We start from the raw sequence: 20,128 nt of genomic DNA, 5'->3' as shown, positions 1-20,128 counted from the left end.
CATTAAAATGGCAGCATTCCAATTATCCACTAGATCAGTGGTTCTCAACCTTTTTAATGCCGTGACCCCCAACCAGTCGTAAGTCGAGGACTACTCAACCAGTCGTAAGTCGAGGACTACTCAACTGGTGCAGCACCGTGTGCAGAATGGGACTTTTGGTGGGCTCAGCAGGGCAGAGACAGCCTGGACAATTCCTATTGGCTTTTGAAAGCCAATAGAATTAGACTCTATTCAAGAGAGTCTATTCTATTGGCTTTCAAAAGCGAATAGAATAAAAGGGAGTACACAGCTAAGGGGAAAAAAATGGCGGACTGTGTTGTATGGCGACCCCCGTGAAATCGTCGTTTGACCCCAAATGGGGTCCCGACCCACAGGTTGAGAACCACTGCACTAGATTCACTCAAGCACAGTAAAAATTGAGAATGGAGAAAATAGTTTTTTCTTTTCTTTTAATTTGATTCTTACTATGGGAGGTTGGACATCCTAGTCATTCTGCTCTTTTCCTTATCTTCATGAATCAGTGATGCATCCAAAGGGTCTCATCTCAGTTCATCTTTTTTCAGAGAGGCACAGGTGCTAAGGAAGTAGTTACTAATTGGCATTAGAAATCAAGTTGTATCAGTTTCCAGCTGTAAATACAGGTAGTCCTCGACTTATGACCACAACTGAGCCTGGAATTGAGCTGCGGCATCCTTGCAATTGGTGGTAAGGGTGGGCAAATTGCCAAGAGCCCAAATTTTGCTCATGTGACCACAGTACCTGTAGTAACAAAATGATAGCACCTAGTTTCAAAGCCAACACTAGCTAATAATGGACCAATATTAGTGGACCAATATTTAAGTTTGTGGCAAAATGGCATATTAAAAGTGTGATTTTAAAACCAATTTGCAGCTGTATTCCGAGACTACTGTGTTACTGCCAGGCCATCTGATGCAAGGCAATGATAGAGTAGACAGATCCATTGATTGCTTTAGTGTACTTTGCCAACAGCTGCTGTGTATAAATCACATGATTTCCTGAGAAACGCTGAATGCCAGCTTTGATTTACATTTTGAGAATATAACATTTTTGAGATACCCAGTTACAAATGTTAGATAGCAGAAGAGAGCCGGAGAACACATACAAGCAATTATTTCTTTCCAAGATAATTATTCCAATGTTTTCCTAGAAAAACAGGCCTCATATTACATAGATAGCACAATTTTGCTCTTATTGAAATTGCATCTTAAATGTTGACATGTTACTCCAGTTTTGTTCTCTTGCTCCATTGTCTATCTTGGTCTCTGAATGTTAAATGTAATCATGTATTGCAATTTTAACTGAACATTCTACTTAGAACAAAAAATGTATGGCAAAGCAATACTACACTGTGATTTCTTCATGCACCCAATTTTTTGTTTTGTACCACTAGTGGGGAACACAGAGAATAACTGCCTTGCTAAGTGCATCATAAATCATATAGGACTGAAGTCTATATGGCTGTCTTGCATTTACTTTGGGAATTATTCATATAACACATGGAGGGCATCAGTTCCATTACACTGTATTCCACCATGACATCATGGGTATTGAAGTAGAATATATCTGAAGCATACCAGCTTGGGGAACTGTTTCAATATGTCTCTTTGCAAAATGGTCTGTTGTGAGGCAAAAAAATGTAGGAGCTCACCTGAAAGCATTTTATTACTATATATATTGGGTCATTGAACTAATTATTTGTATAATCACTTCTGGAATCAATAGACTGCCTTCCCCCATCCCCACTGATGCTTAGTTTGAGGCATTTGGTTTGGGGAAGACTTGAAGGAGATTTGCACAACAGAAATAACTAGAATCTTTAGAAAAATAATAGGGAACATATATGGAAAGCATGTTTTTCTCCTGAACAAACTTCAGGAGAAACAGGAAAAAAATACACAACAACACCAAGCCATCTGGGGCCTTTTTCCCCTGCAGAAATAGTTGAACATTATTGCATTCTACATGCACTCGCTGTTCCCTCCCTGGTCTTCTGTGCTACACTGCTCACAAGTAGGACACTGTCTTGCCTGGGCTTCCAGCTGCTGATTGCTTTGATTTCTGTGGAGAAAATGCAATCCTTGTCTTCTTTCAAAGACAGGGAATAGCGTCCTTTCCTCCAGGGATTGAAGGGGGGGGGGGAGAGAGGATCGTGGCTTTGGTGTTTGCTTGAGCTACATCTCTCATAATACAGATGTGCCTGACCACAAGCATCCTCAAAAGTCACGATTTTTTTTTTAAATCCCAGAGGTAAAGATGTCTCGACCTCTGCCAGACAGCAGCTCCTCATTAAGGGGACTTTCCGGGCTTCAGAGGAAAGATCACGGGGCTACGTGGTGGTGGGTCCAATCTTTGCTTCCAGGAGAAAAACGGTTTTGGGTCGCTGTGTCCTTACGGTATTTATCTACGTATCCATCTCGACCCAAGATCTAAATGTGCCCTCTCGGCCGTCCGGGTAAGGAGGTCGCTGTTGCCTCGAGGATCCGAGCGGCCCCTCGGGCGCCTCACTCCGCCTTTTGTTCCCAGACCATGCGCGTCACCGTCTTCGCAGCTGGGCGGGGATACCGACGACGAGGAGGAGGAGGCCAACAGAGGAACTGTTGCTGCTTGTGGGGCGGTGGAGACGAGCATCATCGCGGCGCGGCGGCGACGGATTAACGGCCAGCCTAATCTGATTTCGTCCTCCGAACTGAGCGAGCCTCTCCTGTTGGCGAGCCCGTTGGAACAGCTTGAGCCATCAGGGGACCCAGCGCGGAAACGGGGGAGGCGGCTTTCCGGCCGGATCATGAGCGATTCCAGCCCCAGACGGCTCCGGAGGGGCCAGTGAGGAGCCGTCCGGGGATGGCAGCGCCGTGCGAGGAGGATTCCAGCCAGCGTCTCGCCTCTGCCCCAGCGCCGCTGCCTCCCGCGCAGCCCGAGAGGAAGAAGCTGCATCGGGCGCCGTCCCCGGCCAGACCCAAGGATGTGCCCGGGTGGTCGCTGGCCAAGAGCCGGCGCGGCAGCCACCCCGGCTCGCCCGTTTTCTTCCCCGGCAAGTCAGGAGCGGGCGGTGGACACCCGCGCCGGGCTGGGAGCGCCAAGGATGGCCGCGGCGAGAAGAAGGGCAAGGCCACGCCGCCGATCGGGTCGCGGGGCGCCGGGAAGGGCTCGGGAGGCCGAGCCGGGGCGAGAGCGAAGGGGCGGAGCCGTCTCCCCGGAGCTGGTGAGGGGGCAGCTGCCTCCGGCGGGGCCGGAAAGGTGCCGTCGGCGCGCTCCCAGCCGCCGCCTGCCTCGAGCCTGACAGACAGCAGTTCGGAGGTGTCGGACTGCAGCGCCTCGGAGGAAGCGAAGGTCCTCTCGCTGCTGGAGCTGGGCGGGCTGAGCGGCGGCGGCAGCAGCGACACCGAGTCCCCACCCAGCAGCAGCGCCCCTGCCCAGCCGGCCAGCGCCTCCGCCGATGGCGTATCCCCGCTGCCCGAGGACCTGTCGACGGGGGCCTCGCTGGCCAGTAGCCGCCTCCCTCTCAGCACCTCGCTGGCTTTCTCCGACCTCACCGAGGAGCTGCTGGACGCCGGAGTCGCCAGGGAGTTGGAGGAGCTGCGCTCCGAGAACGACTATCTCAAGGTGAGCGGGATCCGGTTTGAGGACAGCCTGGCCCGAAAGAGCAGGCACGAGGCTGTTTTTTGCACGCCCAGGCCTCCGGGAGCCACCGAGCAGCAGCCGCTCAGACCTAGGAAGTCTTTGTAAAAGAGGCACGCCCCTTTCCTCAAAAGATGCCCCCTGGGTAGAAACTAATATCTGGCCTCCCGTAATACATACTGTATGTGGAACAATAGTCTCTATCAGCATTTCTCAACCTTGGCCACTTGAAGAGGTATGGACTTCAATTCCCAGAATTCCCCAGCCAGCATAGCTGGCTGGGGAAATTCTGGGAGTTGAAGTCCATACCTCTTCAAGTGGCCAAGGTTGAGAAACACTGCACTGTCTAACTTGTAGAATGTCTTTCCCCAACGCGGTGCTCTCAAGATGTGCTGAGGCTGCTGTAACAGCTGGGCAAGTCTGAAGCCTTGAAAGAGGCAAGCCCAGCAGGTCTAAGGACAACTCACCCGGCCAACTCCCCGTTGGACAATTTCACACGGGATAACTGGAATTAAGTGAATCAAGAAATACAAGAGTTACAGTAAGAAATGGTGGAACAGAATCATTAAAGAAAGGATGGTAAAGGAGGGAGAAAATGAAATGTGAATGAAAAAAAATAGTCAAAAGAAACAGTGGCAGATAAAAGTACAGTTATCTCACGTTTGGTTATCCTGCTTTGAGTTGTCCCATTGGCAACTTGGCCAGGGTGAGTCATCCATTTGTCGAGTTGTCCCATTCTGAGGCCATGTGGTGCACTCTAGACTAGAGAGTACCACACTGGTGAAAGCTGCCCTAGAGGGAAGCCCTAGAAACATTTTACCAGTGGAGGACAGCTTTGCTGCTTATAGAGAGCATGACCCCTTAGTGTTGTTAAGACATTTACTGCTAGAAGCCTTGTGTGCAGCCTCCCTACACCTCCCCTTCCAATCCTGGAGCAAAAATGGGTCATTGTTGGAATGGTCCTTTCTATTTTGAAGCAGGTAGTCATCAAAATCTATGGACCAGGAATGCCATGTACTTTGGCAAGATTTGTTGCCATGCTGAATTCTTTAGCCCTTTCATTGATGAGTCTGGCTTTACTTGAACAGACACTCCTAATAAAAGAAATGTTCACCTTTGTAGAATGTTAGTTATGCAGGACATACATCTTACAACCCTAAATATATCCGCCAGCATCCTAAAGTTCCTAATTTATATTCTTTTGCCCCAGGAGCATACAGACTCCATATTTAAAATATATGCATGCTTTCAAAATATTTTTTTTTCTCCTAATTCTCTTTTGGTTGACTGAAACATGTTCTACAGTACAATCTCTATCAATCTTTGGATGTGTCCACAACTACAATGTCCAGAATTTGAAACTTTTTTCAACTTATTTCCAAAAAACATTGAGAAGGCATTGACTTTGTTATGTTAGTTATTAGAAATAAATTATTATATTGATAAGTTGCCTTATAACCACAGTTCTCTGGGTAATTTGTAGATTTATTCTTATATAGATGTCTGTTCTTTCTTAGAAACAAAAAGAAAAACGTCCCTAGTCATATTTAATGGAAGGAATCATACCTCTAACATTGCAGACATTCCATGCAATGAACAGATACCTCTTACTGACATAAGAGTTTTCCCTCTATAGCATCTTAGAGTTGCATTATATATTCATTATTCCATCAGTCAGATATACCATATCCTTAAGGAAGGCAGCCTTTCTTATGGAACTGGAATTAACTTCTCACATTTCATTTCAGTGCTTCAAGAATAGGAGACTGTTCAGGTCTACTAAGCAAAGATCTCTTACGATATATTAGAGCTTGTTAGAGGTTATTTATCTCCATGGGAAGCTGCTTCCCTATGGCAATCCCATATTAAAATCCTAACATCATACCATCAGATTCTGATTGCGCAGAGGGTTTTTTACAGGATGATTAGGTGCTGTCAGGGTAGTATGGCATTAAGGTAGAGCAGAAGGGTAATTTTTATAACAAGCAGCTTTAGTTGTGCTGAAGGACAAGAATTTGTTCAGAATTGTGGTTTGGTATGTGTATTTTATGACTTGTTTTTTATTTTGAGTCCAATTTGATTCCTGGTAACTATGTTTGTTTGTTTGTTTACTTATTTATCTATCTTTCTATCTCCTGCCTTGTTTTCTATAAATAACTCAAAGCAGTGAACATACTTAATACTTTCTTCTCCTATTTTCCCTGCAACAACAAAGAGTCTGCAAGGTGGGTAGGGCTGAGAGAAACTGAGAAACTGGCTGGATCACAATCACCCAAATGTCTTTTATGCCTAAGCAGGGACTAGAACTCACAGTCTCATGTTTTTTAGCCTGATGCCTTAATCACTAGACTAAACTAGTCCATACAGTTTTCTAAGCAACATTTTCAGAAGTTGTTTGCAGTTGCCTTATTGCTAAGGCTGCTAGAAAGTGACTGGTCAAGCTTATCCAATTTGTTTCTGTGCTTAAGTTACAACTAAAACTCAGGTTTCTCCAATCCCAGTCCAGAGCCTTAACCATTGGACCAGACTGGCTTCCTAATACATAAGCTTAAAATACCTTAAATGGAAAAATATATGATCTTGGCAGACATATCCCTGAAATGTGCCAAGGTAATGACAATGCCAAGAGTGAGAGGCCATTTTCAGGGGAGAAATGATAGAGATGTATAGTCATCTCATGTCCATTGGTTCTCTCCCTCCCATTGAGAATTTTTTTTTGCTATCTCTAAAATAGGTTTCCTTCATTTAATGGGGGAGAATAGTGCTCCTGACTACGTACTCTCATAGAGTATATGAGCAATAAGAAGTACACTTAATAATTGTGTCCAGGATTTCAGAACTGATTTCCAAAGGCTGTTTGGAGTGGACAGGAACATGGAAGTAAGACCTTTCTGCAGCTTTTTAAAGCAGCTGCATCTTTTCCTGAGATTGCATAGCTACAATTTCTGAAGGCAACACAGGATGCATTGCCTTAACATATATTGCACATAGCATGTTGTGTTTCATATTCACAATAGAGAAAGACATCTATATTCCAGCAAAAGTTGTTCACTGTGTGTTCCATTCTACTGACTGAGTTAAATTAATTGTATGGAAAGCTTCTTTGCTGATATGCCCCTAGAGTGGTTTACACACTTTGCTGGAGTACTATTTGAATAATGTAAGAATATTGCTTGTTAGGAAACCCTGCAGTTTGTGAAAGAGAGGGAATGGGGGAGTAATTGGGTTGTTGCCAGATTCAGTTGCTTCTCTAAGCTATTACTACTGAGCAGTGATGATTTTATTTTTCAGGATGGGGTTGGCATGGTAACAGTAGTATATATTTCCTGAATGGCTGCATGTGACTCCCAGCTTAGAGCGTCTGTTAGATCCCTAGAAAAGGCAGGGATTCTTACTGCCTCTGTATATACAGATTTCTGAAATACAGATTTCTGATAGAAAGAGTTCTGTAAGTATAGAATTATATAATTAAAATAATTACATGTGTATATACATATAGTAATTATTTTTTTGCTTTTTTGCACTATGCATTCAATGCATTTTTGTTTGAAAAAAGTGTGAACATTTCTTGGATACTGAAAAAAAATCTTGGTCTAAGCCATTGGCTCAAAGATACCCTTGTTCATTTTAGGGGGGATATGCTTACCACTGTTCACTATTCTCTTCTCTGGAACAGTGTTCCCCTGATGTCACACAGGCACTGATCCTGTTAGCTTTTTGTGAGGCAATTAAGTGCTTGAAGAAGCCATTTTAGTCTCTCCTGATAAGGAAGGGTTCATGAATGTTCCATAGTGCTGGATTTTTTTTATTCCAAAGTTATTATATTATATTATTATATCATGTTATTGATTTTTAGTGCTATTACTATTTTGGAGGTAAGATTCTCAGAAGTAGATCTGATCAGAGTGTGAAACAAGATTAGTACAATAAAAATAAATACAATATTTTGCATCTCGTTTATTATAGCAGTTCTTAGAATTCTAGAATAAAAATACAAATTAATTGGTGGATACCTGAAGTCTCCTACTCATGATCCACATTAATATTGTACTTGTCAAACATGCAGGCTGAGGAAGACAGCAGAACTCAGTTTCCAACGTCATCTAATACAGGTGTTCCTCCAGGTATCCATGAATATCATTTATTTCTGTAAGGAGGACGAGGTTTGTGTCAGATGCAGCCTTCATTAAACAAGGTTGTGATGTTAGATGTCCTGGAGGCCTTCATGGCTGCACACACAAAGACTCCATTCTGCTAATGCAAAGATGTGTGCATCTGTGTCAGATGAATGGTATCATGGATGCTTTCTGTCTGTCTCTCCACCCTCTCTCACTTCCTCCCAATGCCCCTTCTAATAATCTTCTGGATACCTAAACAGAGTTTTGTTTTCATAAAAGAAGCTGCAGACAATTGAAATTGACTAAGGAACATAGGAACAGTTGCTAAAGAAAAATAAAAAGTAACTCCTTGGGAGATTGACATAGAGGACTGAGAAGTCTAGTTTGACTGACGAGAGAATTTTTAACATTTATTTAGAGTATACAGAATACAAAATAACAGAGTTGGAGGGGACCTTGAATGTCTTCTAGTCCAGGGGTCCTTAACCCCGGGTCCATGGACCAGTACTGGGCCACAGCATGCCAGCAACTGGGCTGCACAAACAAGCAAAGCCCCATCTGGGGGATGCAGGCAGCACACAAATCCACACACCCTCTGGTCCGCGTAAAAACCTCTCTCCGTGGAACTTGTCTAGTCCAACCCCATGCTCAGATAGATAGTTGTTCACTCTCTTCTTAAAAACTTCCAGTGTTGGAGCATTCACAACTTCTGAAGGCAAGTTTTCCCCCTGATTGATTGTCTGTCAGGAAATTTTTCCTTTGTTTTGTGTTGCTTCTCTCCTTAATTAGTTTCCATCCACTGCTTCTTGTCCTGCTTTCAGGAAGCAATGGATGGAAACTAATTAAGGAGAGAAGCCTATTGGTATATTTGCCTATTGATATTTCTTGTCTGAGGTATTCCCATATTGAATATTTGCTGTATCCTCCTTGGATGTTTCTTTTCTAACTTGCTATGTTCCTGCACATCCACAATCTGTACTCTAGTTTTACAATGTGTAAACATTTCCAGATATTATGTTCAGATAAATGTTGGTCCCTTCTTTGCCTGCAGGTAATCTGTACTGTGAGACATAGATTGACTCTGTTAAAATCAAACTTAGCTGCTCTCTAGAAAATACTGTTTGATAGTTTAAATATTATAGAACTGGCTTAGCATCTAACACCATTTAATATCTGCTTTGTCTTGCTGTAAGCATTTCTGTGGCAAGAAAAAATAGGAGTATCTTAACTAGAGAACTACAGTGCTATAGGAAGTGACTGTGACGGGTATCAAGAGGCACTAGACTATAGCACAAATCTCTTTTGATTTACCCCTTGTAGGAATGGATACCCACCATTTATTTTGAGACCTGCAGTTCAGGATTTTGAATGGCCAGCACATTCAACATGAGATTGCAAAGATGTGGTACAAAGCTCTTGCATATATTGGATCAGCACAGTTTGTCCTGGTTTCACAAGAGGGTGAAATTTTTAACTCAGGGCTGAAGACTGGTTTTGGGAATCCAAATAAAGCCAAATAAAGTAGTGAATTAAATCTCCCCTTCCCTTCTAACTAAAGGAAAATTGGCAAGAAGTCAAGATTTCATTTAGGCTGGCCTTTCTCAATATTCTGATAGAAAACGGCTGCAGAGATTCAAAGTTGTCATGGCAGTGTAACAACATTTCATACTAATTAGAAATATACAAGGGCACTTACGTTACATTTTTTTGGTCATGATCCAGCCAGAGTTAAGAGCAATTAAAAATTAAAACTGTGTTTAACAGCACAGTCATTTACAAGTTTATGTAGAAGTAAATTCCAAGGAATTTGAAAGAGCTATTTTCTAGTTACGTTTGTAGTATATATATGTATGCATACGTATGTGTATACTGTACATATCACTTCAAATCAGAATGGAGACTATTCAGGTTACTTTCAGCAAAGAGCAGGAAAGAAAGGACTTTAAGTATACTTGAGCTAACAGCGTTGGTACTGAAAGCTGACTCCATTGTAGATTCTGTTTTGAATTTTGTCAAAATAGAATTGACTTACCTATCCAGAATATTATACTCATCAGAATACAGATGCTATGTTGGGATGCAGCATAGGAAGCGCATTCCTTCTCCAACTTTGAAAACCTTTGTTCACTGATGTTGCTGTCTTCATTTGGTAGAACAGTTTTTCCAAATCATTTGATTCATTTTTTTAAATTCCTTGTCTTTTCTTCGTGTTAGACGTGTGCTCAAGGATCCCCAAAAGTCATTTTTTAGGTTATTATACTATGCATTTATGTGATGTGTAGGAAGTTTTCTTGATGCTTTGATAATAAAATGATGAATTCCATATTTAATAATCAACTTTGCACAAAGTATATGAAATTACACAAACCACAGTAATTTAAATGTGTAGTTGAAATTGGAATGGTACATGAATTGGAAAAAAAAGTGCAGTCCACTGGTAAAATTGTGTTTTCCTGGAATCCAATTCATGGGAATAGTTCCTGACATTAGAAACTAAATTCCAGCTTGCCCGCAAGAAGAGGGATAATTAATCTAGCCAATCTCCCAAGAAACCTGTGTCTTTTACCAGGATTATTTTCTGTCCTTTGTTTTGTGCTTTGGAAACATGGTTTGAATATCTGCCATAAGGAAGACAATATGCTGCATCTTTCCTGTTAGCCTGAAACTCATAATGAACAGAAAGACACCACATATGAATTTAAAGAGTAAGTAAGCAAAAGGAACAATTTTCTTTGGCTATATATAAAAAAAGAGGGGGTTCCTGAGATTTGTTTGGTAAACTGCCATCTTCAAGGTGGAAAGGCTGCTGGAAGTGCATTTTCTTGCATTTAAAGGTCATCCGCCCAATAATGGTTTTGATAAATCACCCTGTCATAGTAGATTTATTATTTGAGGTGATGAAATATTTTTAAAGGCCTAGTAGTTTATTTTTTTCATGTAATTTTTAAAAATAATATCCAGTTTAGCTTATCTCCTTGGTGATAGCATTCTTTGTTTGCATAAATGTATTTCATATTTATATATTGCCAGTTTGTGTAATGGTTAAGGTGCTGGCCTAGAAATAATGAGGCTTTGAATTCTAGGCTTCTCTTAGGCATGAAACCCATCTGGGTGACTTTGGGGCAGTCTCTCTCTCTCACAGGGTTGTTATTGTGGGGAAAATAAGAAGTAGGACTATTTCTCATCTAGAGTTTTATATAAAGATGGGATTTTATGTTGTATATAAACTGCCCAGAGTCATTGCATAGGAGATGGGAGGCAAATAAAATAGATAGATAGATAGATGACAGATAGATGATAGATAGGAAGGAAGGAAGGAAGGAAGGAAGGAAGGAAGGAAGGAAGGATAAAAATCTGGTAATAGTAACTTCACCTTTTCCCATAAATAATACTTCCCCTCCGATTTTAATCTCATCACAATCATGTGAGGTAAGTAGTTAATAGAATAAATGATTATTGGGTGAATATACTATGGGAAAATAAAGGAAACTACTTTATGGCTTAACATGATTTGCAAACCAGCCCAATGTGTAGTTTAATCATTTCATGAATTTCATTACTGGGTGAGGATTTGAATCTAGGTCTCCAGAGTGCCAATCCAACACAGTTAACCAGATAATAATTTTTAGTGGAAGGAATACTGCTGGGTCGCCCCTTGCTTCACCTCTCTTAACAAAATAATATGTTTCTGAATGTACTAGGTTCACTGAATCTTGGATGTCATGCAATAAAACCTCTTGGTTTATCCTGTGGAACCACTTTTAAGCCATCATTCAAATATTTATAAGTTAAACTTTTATGGGAGATAAAGTGTTCATCCAAATAGCTTTAAAAAATTGGGGGGTTACAAAATATTATCTCTTTGCCTTTTGTGAGATATCAACCTAGTGGCTCCAATGACAATTGTTTTTCCTGGGCTAATAGATGGAAATAGGAAGTTTTTAATTGGGATTGCAATGAGAGAAAACAATAAAAAATGTTTTCTTTCTGAGTTTTTTTTTTCTACCCAGTTTGCAGAATATGGGCAAAGAGGTATAAGCTATTCCATTAGGCTTGATTTGCAGCTTTTATGCACTTGAGGTTGCTGTGGGTTAAATAATTATATTTCCTCTGGGAAAATGCACCAGTGTTAAGATACCCCTGTGGATTTGTTTGGTTCTATATTATTGATCCTAGGAGCATAGCATGCTTTGTGGAAGTTCTGATTGAGCTTTGCATTTGAAATTCCTTTCCTCATCTTACTTTACGGGAGGGGGGTGAAACAAAGGGGGGAGCAAGTACCTGTACTGCACTTTGCTTGCCCCTTTTGGCCTCTCTTCAGAGACCTACTAAACAAAGCTGACAGGAGAATGGTAGTATTGGGAGTTGTTATGCCTTTAAGAGAACAGCAGCGGAGGGCTGCCTTGTCATCACAGGGTGTGGGGAACAAGAGCTCTGAGTCTCTGCTCAGCAGAATGGAAAATGTGAGATGTGATACGGCAGCAGCTGCAGAGGGATGGGAAGACAAAGAATGGGCACTCGAATTCTATTTGAAAAAAGGGGTGGAGATAGCTGTAAGCCAATCATTTTTCAGAATAGCAGATATACGCATAGATGGGATTCAGTAGCCTGCTCATATTTATAGTCAGGCTGTTCCTTCTTACTGTGATCCACCCTCCCCTTCTGCATGAACAATGACTATCGTGGGCCTTTTACCTAGTCTTCCCCTTGTCAGAAAAACAAAACAAAACTAGAGCTTGGGTATAAGTCTCCTTTGTTTTTCTCTTTTCCACAAGTATGGAACGGATAATAAAGCAAAATAAATGTGTATTTGTAAATGCTCTGTTTTTTACACGTAGGTACATAACGTCTATGACACTGGATATATAGCATGTATCCTCAGTTTTAAATTTACATTTGTAGCTTTCTCTCCCTCTTTATTTAACAATATCATAATGGCAATTGAACGTAGCCTTTATAGAAATACAGTTTCTATAACTAGTTTAGTCTGGAAAGTGTAAAAGCTTGCATATATATATATATATATATATATATATATATATATATATATATATATATATATATAAATGGAATGAATAAAGCGCGTTCACCAGGAGAGTTTAAAGTTAAAATACTTCAATTAAAGTATTTTACTATATTAAAAGGTTGCCAAGCTTTCGTTGGGAAAACTCCCCAACATCTTCAGGGCTGAGAGACCGTTTCTAACAAGGTGATTCAAACGGGTTCCATAGACGTCTGCACGTGGTTCCTAGACTGTGCTAGCATTCCCTGCTGAACAGCTGATAGGTGGGGGGGGAGAATCGGAGTAAAGATTTCTTCTGTCGTTCTCTCGAGCACTTTTGTTCACATGTTCCGCCCTCTCCCAGCAGTACGACGGAAATGTGAACAAAAGTGCTCGAGAGAACGACAGAAGAAATCTTTACTCCGATTCTCCCCCCCCACCTATCAGCTGTTCAGCAGGGAATGCTAGCACAGTCTAGGAACCACGTGCAGACGTCTATGGAACCCGTTTGAATCACCTTGTTAGAAACGGTCTCTCAGCCCTGAAGATGTTGGGGAGTTTTCCCAACGAAAGCTTGGCAACCTTTTAATATAGTAAAATACTTTAATTAAAGTATTTTAACTTTAAACTCTCCTGGTGAACGCGCTTTATTCATTCCATTTATAATTATGCCCGGGAGTCGCATTTTCACCATCATTATTGAATATATATATATATATATATATATATATATATATATATATATATATATATGAACTAAGAGTTGCAAGTTAAGAGATAACAATGTATCTCACTGTGCAGAAGAGTGATGATTAATGATACAGCATAATTGTAAACAATGTGACATTTGATTTATGCAGAAAATAATATGTGATTTATATATGTTACCTTGTATTGTGCAATACCCAATGATAATATAGCTGGTAATATCTTTCAATTTTGAATCAACATATTTGCTTTTGCATGGCTTCAATACTCCTAATTTTTTACTGTTAATTAATAGAGGAAGTTATAAATTGATGGATGTTATTTCTTTCATTTCCCCTCTCCAGTTCATTATTACTTATGAGCTGTTGGTGGGTGAATGTGCAAAAGGAAGATGCAAGAAATGTGTTATGCACTAAAGTGCTTAGTTTTTAAGTTGCAGTGCATTTTAGAAAATCGATGGAACATTTCTTGAATTGTAATGTTAAATGAAAATGTTGCACTAGTGGTGCGCACTAATTGTAGTTGATATCAAACAATACAAGGATTTTCCAAAGACATCGTTTAGAAATGCTTTTCTAATTCTAGAAGGTTTATTCTCAAGATGGAGCTGCTTTAGAAAGTGGAAATACTGTGTAAATGCAGTAATCATACATTGTTCTCTCAGTCAGAGAGCACAAAGCCATCACTTTATTGAATATACCTATGGCACGATTTGGATGTTCAAATCTATAGTCAGAGCTGCATTCACATCATATGCTAACTCATGTTTATTTTTTTAATTGTAAACCACTTTTAGAGTTTTTTAATTAAGAAGTGATATATAAATACTTTAAATAAATATAATTAACTCAATTTTTGGGGTTTCCACAGCATGTTACACCATAATGGGCTCTGTATATGTAAGGTTAATTGTGGTTCAGGATGTTGTACAAACATAGCCTGTATCTTAATGTAGTACAGGTAATCCTTGATTTGTGACCATAATGGAGTCTGAAGTTTCCATAAGTCTTGATGGTCATAAGTCAAGGCACCCACAACGGTTTTTATGGCAGGGGTTAATTGAACACTGTGAGTCAATGCATTCCTGTAGGGTGGGTTGGTTTTTTTTGCCAGAAAGCCGATGAAAAGGTCAGTTTCCAGCAAAAAAAATCATAAATAACATCACATGACTGCAGAACATTGTAACTGGCTTTAAAAGCAGCTAGTTACCAAGCACCTGAACTGGGGTCATATGATCATGGGGGACAGTGCTGCTATTGGAACTCTGGCATTGGGTCATAAGTACCTTTTGGGGGGGGGTGTCTATGTAACTTTTGTAAGCAACCAGTCCTTAGGCAAGGATTACCGGTAAGCCGGGTTATTACTGAAGATTATGTTTGCCTTCTGAGTATATGACAGTTTTACGTTTTCATAGTTTCTTGCAATGTCCAAGATGGGAAACTATGGTTATTGATACGCCAATTGGAGCTACACATTGGAGCTAAATCAAATTTATGAGGCTGGCTTGTTTGGGTCAACTTGATAGCCACAGTTTTCTGTTGTAATTTAGTCCATAGCAGACTAAAAAGTGAGGAAGAAATACAAAAATACTTTTGTACCAAGCTTAATGAAAATAATAATAAAGTTTGTGGGATTATGGATCTCTCTCTCTCTCTCTCTCTCTCTCTCTCTCTCTCTCTCTCTCTCTCTCTCTCTCTCTCTCTCTCACACACACACACACACACACACACACACACACACACACATTTTCATGCTTTTCATTTTCTTCTTATCTAATCTTGGAGAGAATGGGAGACACTTTTATTGCATTTGGGAAATGCCCAGGTTTTATTTTTTTCCAATTTTTTTTTAGTGTTCTCATTCTTCAATCCTCAGTTCTATGCTCAAATTTTAGGAAAGATAATTTCTCATTTAGGTTGATTAAGTGTCCTCAAATTATTTTATTTCTAGTTTACACAAATGCTTGCACCTGAATAGTATAGTAGCATAATATTGTGAGTGGACAATAATGATTGTGTTATTTTTAAGTAACAATGACTGTTAACCTTCTTACAAATTATAGTAAAGGACAGAATGTAGCAGCATCAGTGGGAGAGATCCAGATGTTTACAGATTGAACTGTGCTAATTATAAAAGTAGGGTGCAAAGAAAGCTCTTGGTTATGAATACTGGTTGGTGATGGTACATAAGTGATTTTTTTATACAAGAATACTGTAGATATTACAAATGTATTTTCTATTTGCAAAATGTTGGAGGGCTGACATGAACTCTAGTCTCATAATTAGCTAATCTGAAAGCCTAAGCATGGTCTACAGGTGATTGGTAACACATTTTCTAAAGTCTTATGTTTTATTGATCTATGCTATATCACTTTCTTCTGGAAACCAATTTTACCCAAGCAATCACACTATCCCATGGTTAGTTGAAAAACTTTTTGGTTCTTTGCTTACCTTGCATATTTTTATACTATGTATTATGTTTTCTTAAACTATCTTGATATTTATGTGAACATATTAAATAAACATCTGTCTTTTACTGGATAGCCAAGACAAGCTGCATTCTAGAGAATTCACATTATTGGCCTTTCTTGATGTCCATTTAAATAGTTATAGAGCAAAATGTTAAGGTAGAATGAAATTTTTTTTATCAGGGTCCAGTCCAAGCTGGGAATAAATAAAATGGAGACTGCTTTAGAAAAAAGGTTGTAGTTTATTGAAGAGCAGAGCCAGACAGAAAGGTGGCTCTGGGGAAGCTGACAACATGTAGCTGGGAGTGGTGAGTTTTTATATCTTCTTGGGCTTTTGAGATTGTTTCCTGTTCCTGTGGCTTGAACTTTGACCTAAGCTTTTGAGTGTGTCCTTTTTGGTATTGGTGCGTTAATTGTATCCTGCTTCTCTGGGGCTATGGCTAATGGTTTACTTCCTATGTTGGATTTCTTGGGTGAGGGGTTGCTGGTTCTAATTCTATCACTTAGCTATTGTTAGCTGTCAATTTTGCTTCAGGGGATTTCAAAATATTTTGTCTTGAATGGGCTTCTGCCTGGTAATATTTACTCATGAATGGGGCCTGAGTCCTTCTGAATGGGATTATCAAATCTGCATTTCTACAGACCTGGCCTCTGCCTGGGGCTATTAAGAGAAACTGGGCCTGCTGTCCTCCTACACTAATATGGTATCCTATTATACCCACATTATTGGGACTGAGAAACATTATTAAGAGAATAAAAACGGCACACTTTACTGTACACTGTGAAACTTTATTGTTTCAAAAAGAAAGTAAAGTAATAAGTGAAAAAAAAAGAAAGAAAAGAAAGTTATCAAGAAATGGCTTCCAATTGTAACACCATTTACATTTATATTTTATCCTCTCTCCCAAAGGTTACAACATAATTTCCTTCTTTTCATAATTTACCCTTTCTAGTCATCAAACTCATAAATTCCAAGTTCATTTTTTAAAACAAAAAATTCATAAGGGGTTTTAAGTCATCAATAAATATGGTTATTTATTGTTACTTATTATTATTGTCCTTTCCCTAATCAGACAAATCAATTGTTGTTTATTGTAAATCACACAGAAATGTTGGCTCTTGGGCTGTTTAAAAAAAATGAATAAAAAAAGTTGTCTATCTGGGAAGTAGCAATAATCTACTTGACCTAGAGTTTCTGAGAGCTCTGCACTCATCAAGATATCTCTGCTGTAGTTTCTTTATAAATCTTTTCTTATTTTATCTTGGTAAATTATAGAATGTTCCTTCTGGTAGCCTGTGGTTTGGAGTTAATTGAAAGCTGCTGCTGATGTTCTCTTTAATCTGTAAGGAAATGTTCCCTTGTCATTTCTTGAAGTTGTTTTCCCTTTTACAGTGAGAGATCATAAATATAGAAGTTGAGCTATTGCTGAAAGGTCAGATTCGTGTAATATTACATTTTACCTATTTTTCAGTTTGAAGCCTCATAACAACATTTTCTTTTTTTCTCTAGTTTTGTTGAAGTATATTTCCAATGACAGAAATGTAACACAGGCAATTTGGCATCAGAAAAGTATTTTCAGATTAAACAGAATAGTATGTATGTATGTATGTATGTATGTATGTATTTTATGCACTAGAGAAAGGATAGTCTTCTTCTGCATTAGTATTGTACCTTGTGAAGATTGTAATATGAAATCCATGTAGCATGTATAGACATCTATGGGAGACACATTTATTTACTGATACAGCACAAGTCGAATCAAGTGGCTCTGAATTTTGTTTGGATATTTTTTGGAGTTCATTGTATCCTTGCGTTATTGATTAGCTACACAATGACTAAGGAAATCACTGTGCCTGCCATATTATATTCAGATACCTATGATTAATTCCTCTCTATGGAAGTCATTGACTTTATGCATTTCAAGGTTTAAAGAGGAATCAATTTTGGAGATGAATGCATAACCACTGATAGTAGTCATTTGTTGACAGTCATATCTTTATGGAGAGCCAGTTTGGGGTAGTGGTTAAAGCATCAGGATGGAAACCAAGAGACCATGAGTTCTAGTCCCATTTTAGGCACAAAGCCAGTTGGGTGCCTTGGGCCGGTCACTTTCTCTCAGTCCCAGGAAGGAGGCAATGGCAAATCACTTCTCAAATCTACTTTGCCAAGAAAACTACATGAGAATTGGACATGACTGAATGGAAGAAAAAACATATCCAATGTTAAAATAGTTTGCTTCATTCTGTATTAGTAAATCAAATGTTAAGTATTCTTCTTTAATTGCGACCTTTAGTTCCTTCTGTTCCTCTAGTGTCTAATCTTCAAAGTTTTATTTTATCATGTTATTTTTTTTAAGGGAATTAAAAACAAAAGCATTTTCCCATGGGAAGGATTTTTAAGATTAATTCCAAAATCTTATTTTGAATCAATCGGGTTGCTTAGTTCATTTGTAACTTTCCAAAATTAAAATTCTACTCACCTTTTTGCTGCTTAATCAAAAATATTTTTAAGTCCTTAAAGTTATTTAAAATTTCTTTCCTGTTGATTTATTAGTATACTGAATGTTGGGGTGGTAATGATTAGCTATTGATAGGTTCCTCTTTTGGAAGCAGGTAGATTCCACGAATGATTATACTGCTGTTTCATTTTAACTGCTCAATAGAGTTTTGAGTAAATGTACTTATTCTAATCTTATAATGATTTGCACAATTTGTCCTAATTATATCACACTCCTCTGTGCATTAATGATTCATGTGTGGAGATGGTTACCAGCATCAAATTCCTGGGTGTGCAGTTAACAAGTAGGCTGGCTTGGTCTCTCAACAGCAAGACACTGGTGAAGCAGGCACAGCAGTGCCTGCATTTTCTGCGCCATATGAGAAAAGCACATCTTCCTTCCCCTGTCCTGACCACTTTCTACAGAGGGATGATCGAGAGCATCCTGTCATACAGCATCACAGTCTAGTTTGGAAGCATCACTGCTCCAGACAGGAAGGCGATGCAGAGAGTGGTGAAGATGGCCGAAAAGATTATTGGCAGTTCCCTCCCTTCCATCCAGGACATAGCACAGAAGCGTTGCTTGAGCAGGATCTGCAAGATTGTCTGGGAGACTACACATCCTCTTCACCTGTTTTCCTTGTTGCCTTCTGGGAGGAGGCTTTGTGGTATTCGAAACAGAACATCCAGATTCAGTCACAGTTTTGTTCCATACAGTATTAACCTTGCAAATTCTAAAGCTTCCTCCTTTCATTATGTATTCAAGATGGACAGTGATTAATATTTAAATGTTATTTATATGTAAGGGTCTATACATTTGTTGTATATAGTATATTTAAATGTGTGTTATGTATGTGTACACTTTAAGAACAAGCAACTAAATTTCATTTTTAATGTGTGCCATTGTGCCCACAGTAAAAAAAATGACAATAAAGGCTATCTATCTATCTATCTATCTATCTATCTATCTATCTATCTATCTATCTATCTATCGCTTATGCTAAGATACCTAATGCAAATGCAAATTTATTATGTCCTTTTATTTATCCCAAAATTTGAACCATTCATGCATAATAAATACAGAAATCCATAGATTGGAATTATACAATTCAAGCTGATCCCATAGGCAGTTTTGAATTTGGCCTCCTATTGACATCTTGGCAACATGCCGGAACAAAGCAGCCTTGCCTAGAAAGGCCACAGAGATTTCTGGGTGGGCCTGTTATAAACAGCTGTTTAGAATTACAAGAACCAAATGGATACTGCCTTGTTAGTTGCAGAATGCATTACATAACCTATAGGTATGTTCTCATAAATGAGTTTTGGCAAAGCTAATCTGCATATTTATTAAAGAAAAAATGGCATTTTTAAATGTGGCTATCTAGAAACTGCTAGGTGGGATACAGCAAATTCCTTCACCTTATATGAATGAAAAGTATTGCACATTAAACATAAGATAGGTGAAATTGAGTTAACCTGACAGAGGATAAAAAAATGTGATTCTGAAATATAACTTAACACAAACTTTGAATTGTTAAGTAGTGATAGAAGAGAATATTTGCCATTTAAATCTTTTATTAATTTATCAAAATCTAAAATACAAAAATACAAAGAAAAATGAAGCTAATGGGAAAACAGAGGAGGAAAAGAGGAAGAGGATAAAGCGGAAAAGAAAAATAAAGAATTGACTTTCGACTCCT

At 39.2% G+C, this 20,128-nt stretch overlaps 1 protein-coding gene across 5 annotated transcripts in view; it reads left to right on the top strand.

The window, feature by feature from the left end:
- The first annotated feature begins 421 nt into the window (after window positions 1-421).
- Window positions 422-20,128, top strand: part of SOGA1 (suppressor of glucose, autophagy associated 1) — a 104,090-nt gene continuing 84,383 nt past the window's right edge. Inside the window, exon 1 of one of the 5 annotated variants that reach the window (XM_039319174.1) lies at window positions 422-3,621. In XM_039319174.1, the coding sequence (XP_039175108.1) occupies window positions 2,860-3,621 (762 nt within the window). In that variant the 5' untranslated portion in view covers window positions 422-2,859. The remainder of the gene's footprint in view (window positions 3,622-20,128) is intronic. The other 4 variants (XM_039319172.1, XM_039319176.1, XM_039319175.1 and 1 more) reach the window with 4 other exon arrangements.

Source organism: Crotalus tigris, unplaced genomic scaffold, assembly GCF_016545835.1.
Source record: "Crotalus tigris isolate CLP2741 ecotype Arizona unplaced genomic scaffold, ASM1654583v1 scf7180000022411.5474196:2289641, whole genome shotgun sequence".
Lineage (NCBI taxonomy): Eukaryota > Metazoa > Chordata > Lepidosauria > Squamata > Viperidae > Crotalus > Crotalus tigris.
Note: the sequence above shows the minus strand (reverse complement) of the source record. Positions and strands in the feature narration are given on the sequence as shown.